The 6000-nt window shown below is 47.2% G+C and overlaps 1 protein-coding gene and 1 long non-coding RNA gene across 3 annotated transcripts in view; one reads left to right on the top strand and one right to left on the bottom strand.

The window, feature by feature from the left end:
- The window catches only part of LOC127567406 (tetraspanin-5), an 87853-nt gene extending 87052 nt beyond the window's left edge, over window positions 1–801 (bottom strand). For both annotated transcript variants that reach the window (XM_052010286.1, XM_052010284.1), the window contains exon 1: window positions 590–801. In XM_052010286.1, coding sequence (XP_051866246.1) covers window positions 590–670 — 81 coding nt within the window. In that variant the 5' untranslated portion in view covers window positions 671–801. The remainder of the gene's footprint in view (window positions 1–589) is intronic.
- A 67-nt stretch (window positions 802–868) lies between these two features.
- On the top strand, window positions 869–4347 carry LOC127567411 (uncharacterized). Its single transcript, XR_007955870.1, has 3 exons — window positions 869–904; window positions 2817–2937; window positions 4291–4347. It is a non-coding gene; the product is annotated as an uncharacterized LOC127567411 (long non-coding RNA).
- Window positions 4348–6000: the final 1653 nt, after the last annotated feature.

Genomic DNA, 6000 nt, shown 5'->3' on the forward strand with positions numbered 1-6000 from the left:
ATTCAGAGAGACATGTCAAACAGGAGAATCACTGGCAAATCACTGTCTTCTAAATGATATTACAATTGAATGATTTTTATCTTTTAGATTATCACTGAACTCACTCCTGATAAGATGTACAGACTTTGACCACGCACAACTAAAATGTGCAAGACAAGATTCCTCAGATACCAAGACAGCCTGTGTAAACGACACATCACGCTTTATTTTACTGTCCGCAATGGATAGATGATAAAAATCACTTTCGGTAGCGGGCCTGGTGAAAATATGGTGCAATTTGACAAAAGTTTCTTTAAATGCAAAAATGCCAATGCGGCCAGTGCCGTCTCAGTGCACGATTCAGTCCCAGGCCCCGGAGTTCCTCTATCTCATGCACACACATTCATACACAAAGACTCTCTTGTGCTCTCTCTGTCTCTGAACAATTGCTGTAAATTTTGCTGTCAGTCCCAGTGTATCCCAGCCCGGTTTAACCCTCCTCCCGCTCCTCTCTCCAGCGTCCCAGCACCATGAGCCCTCCCTTCTGCTGCTGTAACACACAAGCGCTGTTGCAACCTACAAGCGCTGTTGCAACCTACAAGCCACTCACCCAGAATATAATGTTAAAACCGAAGATGAAGTACTTGATACAGCAGCTGACTTCGGGCCCTTTGTAATGTTTCCCTGACATCTTGGTCCGGGCATCCAGCAGCGGACACAATGGAGCGGTGTGAAGCACCGCCGGTCACCGCTCCCCGGCTCCCACTGCCCCGGGAACAGGGAAGGGGCTCAGGAAATCCCGGGATCTCCGGGAATAAGCAAAGGCGGGACTTCCGGGGGAGGGAGCTGCAACCCGACACTGGATGGAGGTTGTGACTGAGGGAGACGGGCGAGGAACAATGCGAAGTGACAGCATGAGACAGCGGTAGGGATGTATTGGTTTATTATCGTCACATGTGCCGAGGTACAGTGAAAAACTTTGTTTTGCATGCCATCCATACAGATCATTTCATCGCATTGAGGTAGTACAAGGGAGAAGCAATAACAGAATGCAGAATAAAGTGTTACAGTTACAGAGAAAGTGCAGTGCAGGCAGACAATAAGGTGCACGGTCATAACAAGGTAGATTGTGAGGTCAAGCGTTTTATCGTACTAGGGGACCGTTCAATAGTCTTATAACAGCGGGACAGAAGCTGTCCTTGATCCTGGTGGTACGTGCTTTCAGGCTTTTGTATCTTCTGCCCGATGGGAGGGGGGAGAAGAGAGAATGTCCGGCGTGGGTGGGGTCTTTGATTATGTTGGCTGCTTTACTGAGGCAGCGAGAAGTGTAGACAGAGTCCACGATGTGCTGAGCCATGTCAGATAAGATAAGATCTCTTTATTAGTCAAATGTACATCGAAACACACAGTTAAATGCACCTTTTGCATAGAGTGTTCTGGGGGCAGCCCACAGGTGTCGCCACGCTTCCGGTGCCAACATAGCATGCCCACAACTTCCTAACCCGTACGTCTTTGGAATGTGGGAGGAAACCGGATCACCCGCAGGAAACCCACGCAGACACGGGGAGAACGTACAAACTCCTTATAGACAGCAGCGGGAATTGAACCCAGGTCGCTGGCACTGTAAAGCGTTACGCTAACCGCTACACTACCACAACTCTCTGCAGTTTCTTGCGGTCTCCGGCCGAGCGGTTTCCAGGATAATGAGGGAATGGGAAAGAGGAGACACCAGATGCTGGAATTTGGAGCAACAAACAATCTGCCGGGGGAACTCAGCGAGTCGAGCAGCATCTGTAGGGGGAAAGGATGGTCGATGTTTCGGGTCGAGACCCTGCATCAGGACTGAGAGTGTAGCAGGGAGATTGACAGTTTAAAGAGGTGAGAGGGAGGGGTGGGGCAGGGGCTGGTCAGTGATGGGTGGACGCAGTCTTGGTGAGAATGTTGTCCGAGCAGTAGACAGAGAGGGACACGCCCAGAGGAGGAGTTCTTCTTCAGAGTGGGCATGCCTTGAGAATTCACAGTGGAGTAGTAAAATGGAGACACAAGAGACTGCAGAAGCCGGAATCTGGAGCAACACACAATCTGCTGGAGGAACTCAGTGGGTCGAGCAACATCTCTGTGGGGGGAAAGGAGTTGTCAACGTTTCGGATTGAAACCCTGCATCAGGACCTCAACCTGAGACCTCAACAATTCCTCTCCCTCCGCAGAAGCTGCTCGACCGCTGAGTTCCTCCGGCTGATTATTTTTAGTTTTGCTGATGAGAGGGAGGGATGGAGAAGGGAGTAAGGATGGAAGGGTGGTAGAATGAGAGGACGGGAATAGAGAGGAGGAGCAGAGAAAAATGGAAAGTGATGGATGGGGGGAGGGCAGGAATAGAGAGGGGAATAGAAATGGCGAGAATGGAAAAGAAAAAGAATAGAGAGTTTGAAATAGTGATAGTGACAAACAGTGATAGAAAGAGTGTGGTGTGATAAAGAGAGAAAGAATAAAGTGTTGGAGATAAAGAATAATAATGAAAAGGTGTAGCAGAGTGTGCAGAAGAGAGTTAGATTCAGAAAGAATGTGATAGACAGAAAAAAATCAGGGTGATGGAGATATTGTGCTGGAAGGAAGGATTAGTAAAGTGATGCAGGAAGAGAGAAATGAAATACGGGTCCCTCCCCAGGTACGACAGGGTTCTGTTCCTGAGAACTCTTCGTAACCCAAACAGTTTGCAATCAGAAATGTAGCTCCCCCCCCCCCACCCAGCAATATGTTTAAATAAAAACACAGGCCACCCAGGGGTAACGTGTAGTTAAACCAGGGCATTTAACTCAACCATTCAGATTTCTTTGCAGGATGTAAAGATTTTGCAAAGGACCCAGTTCCCACCCGGCAGAAGATCCCTGCAGCCCTGCAGCAGCCGGCAAATCCATCCCTCCGGTCTCCCGCATGCTCCACCGCATGCACGGGCTGTAGGTACGTTGGGAGTTCGTAAGCTGGGAAGGACCTGTAGAGAGTAATGCTGATGATAAAGATATAGAGAAACAGAACGTGAGATCAATGAAAGGAGGATGAACCAGGGGATGACCAATGGCCGTTAAATTCTGAGCCACGAAGGGCTGTCATTGGACAGGCTGAACAAAAGTGTCTCCAGGGCAGAAGGGTCAGTGGCCAGAGTTCTAAAACAATTGGGAGAACACGGAGCATCCTTCATTATGTAGGGAGTAGCTGTGACATAGACATGCTGGTTGAAAGGACAGTAGAAATAAATTCAACAGAAACGTTGACAAGGGTTGAACCAGACCCCTCAGTCCATTCAGAAAGAACTGCAATCAGTTGTCCACCTACGGCAAAACGTGGGCCAAGTGGGACTAGCTTAGATGGGAATCTTGGTCAGCAGGGACCAGTTGGGCCAAAGAGCCTGTTTCCATGTTGTATGACTATGATGCTGCAGCAGATTAAGTGGCAAAACCTGTGTGCCAGTGGGTTTACACCTCATTCAGTCAAGTGGCAGGGAGCATGGCCAAAGAACATAGGGATATAGGAGCAAGAGTAAGCCACTCAGCCCCTCAAGTCTGGCCCACCATTCAATGTGATCGTGGCTGATCTTTCCCAGGTCTCACCTTCTCCTCTGTGCCAGTTCCCCATGGTCTGCAATCCTTCGATCTTTCTAAAATGTACCCATCTGCTCTCTAAATACCCCCAGTGATCGAGTCTCCACAGCCCTCCAGGACAGAGAATTCCAGAGGTTCACCTCTCATAATGAGAGGAAATTTCTACGCACCCCAGTTTTAAGTGACTGCTCCCTTATTTTGTAACTCATTCCCTCGTTCAAGGTTCTCCCACTGGTGGAAACATCTCAGCATCTACCCTGAGGTGCCCCTTTCAGGCTCTCATATGTTTCAATGAGGTCACCCCTCATTTTCAGAATGAATATTTTATAGATTTGTGTTAGGCAAGGATACAAACGGATTCCGAAACAAGGTCATTTAATAGACAAAATACTGTATGAGTAGAAATGAAAGGAGCAGCTTAAAGAGGAAGGGTAGAGCCCCAAAGGATTAGGGAGGGAATTCAGGAGCTTCGGTGTGAAGGTAGAGCCTGCAGTGGAAGAATGATTAAAGTTAGAAAGCAGCAAAGGTAGGGGATTGCAGGAATCTCAGAGGGATGTGAGACTGGGGGAACAAAGCCATAGAGGGATTTGAGAGCAAAATTGAGAGAAGGAGATATGACATGTCAGCAAATACTCTAACAAACTTCTACAGACGCACTGTTGAAAGCATCCCGACTAGTTGCATTGTAGCCTGGTACAGCATTTCCAATGCACAGGAACACAAGAGGCTGCAGAGAGTAGTGGACACAGCCCGGTCCATCAAGCCACCATTGACAGCATCTACAGGACTTGCTACCTCAATAAGGCAGCATCTATCATCAATGATTCCCACCATCTGGGTCATGTCCTCTTCATGCTGCTACCATCGGGCAGGAGGTACAGAAGCCTGAAGTCCCACACCACCAGGTTCAGGAACAGCTACTTTCCTACAACCATCAGGTTCTTGAACCGACCTGCACAACCCCAACCCTACCCTCAGCAACAGAACACTACGGACCACCTCTTGCACTGCCGTGGACTTGCCTCTGATTGTATTTTCTTTTGCATCAATGTCTTGTTTTGCACAGTGCTTTTTTTCTTCGCTGTCTGGTATAACTTATGTGTAATTTATATTCTGTGTGTTGTCTGTACCTACATGCCTGTGATGCTGCTGGAAGCACGTTTCTCATTGTACCTGTACCTCACCGTACTTGTGCACATGACAATAAACTTGACTTGAATTTTAATATGGATGAACGGTTCATGGATCGAGGGATTTTCCATAGCCACTTGCAGAGTTACTTCCCTGTGAAACAACTGTAGGCATGAAGGTCATTCCACTGAAGCCACAGTTTGAGGCTGTTTACAAGTCTGTTTCTTGTCTCAGATGTGCTCAAAGCTTCCTTTAAAAAATTGCAACATCCCCACAAACTCTTGGGAATCCCTGACCCAAGAACACACAATGTAGAGAATGAGCATTCGGGATGGTACTGCGAACCTTGAGTTCATGTGTCAGGAGTGCTCAGAGGTCCTGTGTAATGCAGTATGGGACACACCACCTTACAAACTACGCAACTGCCCACTCCATGAGATACCTCCTGCCCTATCTGTGGAAGGGTCTGCAGTTCCCACATCACCTCAGAACCCACAGGACCAGAATGGTAGCATCGTCCTTAATCCCAAGGGGGCTGCCCAAGAAGAAAACTCACCCAGTTAGGTTCTGGTCCTAATATTGTTGATGGGGATGTGGGAATAATATGATGGGATTAGTCTAGGATTAGTGCAATGGCAATTGACACAGAAATCCAACAAATTCTGAAAAATTACTTTGGGCTAAGCAGGAAGCACCATTTATATAAAGCAAACAGTGAAGTGGCTTAAATCAACTAGTGTTCGTGTCACAGTTTATCTCTTCATCTCCTGAGCTCACTGACTGATTTACACTTTGGTATTAGAATGCATTGTAAATTTGCTGCTATCTTCCCAGCAAGATCTGTCCCAGGAGCACCCTGAGCAATAACTTCGAAACTTCAAGGCAATTCGTTAATTCCCGGTTGTTATTCCAACCTTTAAAGAGATTTGAGGAACAACCTTGAACTTTATTTCTTACACAGAAGACCTGAGAGGCAACAAAAAAATGTTTTTTTTTACAACAGGAATGCTGCTCTTAAGATGGGACTGAAGTTTGCTCTGACCCTTAATATACTTAAAGCACATTTGGTTTACCTTAACCTCTGCCGGTGATATTTTGTGACCTGTCTTTGCCTTCCTTGAGCGACCTCTCCTGTCTTTAGTTCTGCATACCTTCCTTTATTCACTTTATCCAACCCTTAGTGTCCCTCAACATCCAGGGTTCCCTGTATTTGTTATCCTTGGTTTTACCCTTACAGGAACATGTTGGCCCTGAACTCTTGCTATTACTCCTTTGAATGCTTCCCACTGTGCAG

The sequence above is a fragment of the Pristis pectinata genome, chromosome 2, assembly GCF_009764475.1.
Source record: "Pristis pectinata isolate sPriPec2 chromosome 2, sPriPec2.1.pri, whole genome shotgun sequence".
Taxonomy (NCBI): Eukaryota; Metazoa; Chordata; class Chondrichthyes; order Rhinopristiformes; family Pristidae; genus Pristis; species Pristis pectinata.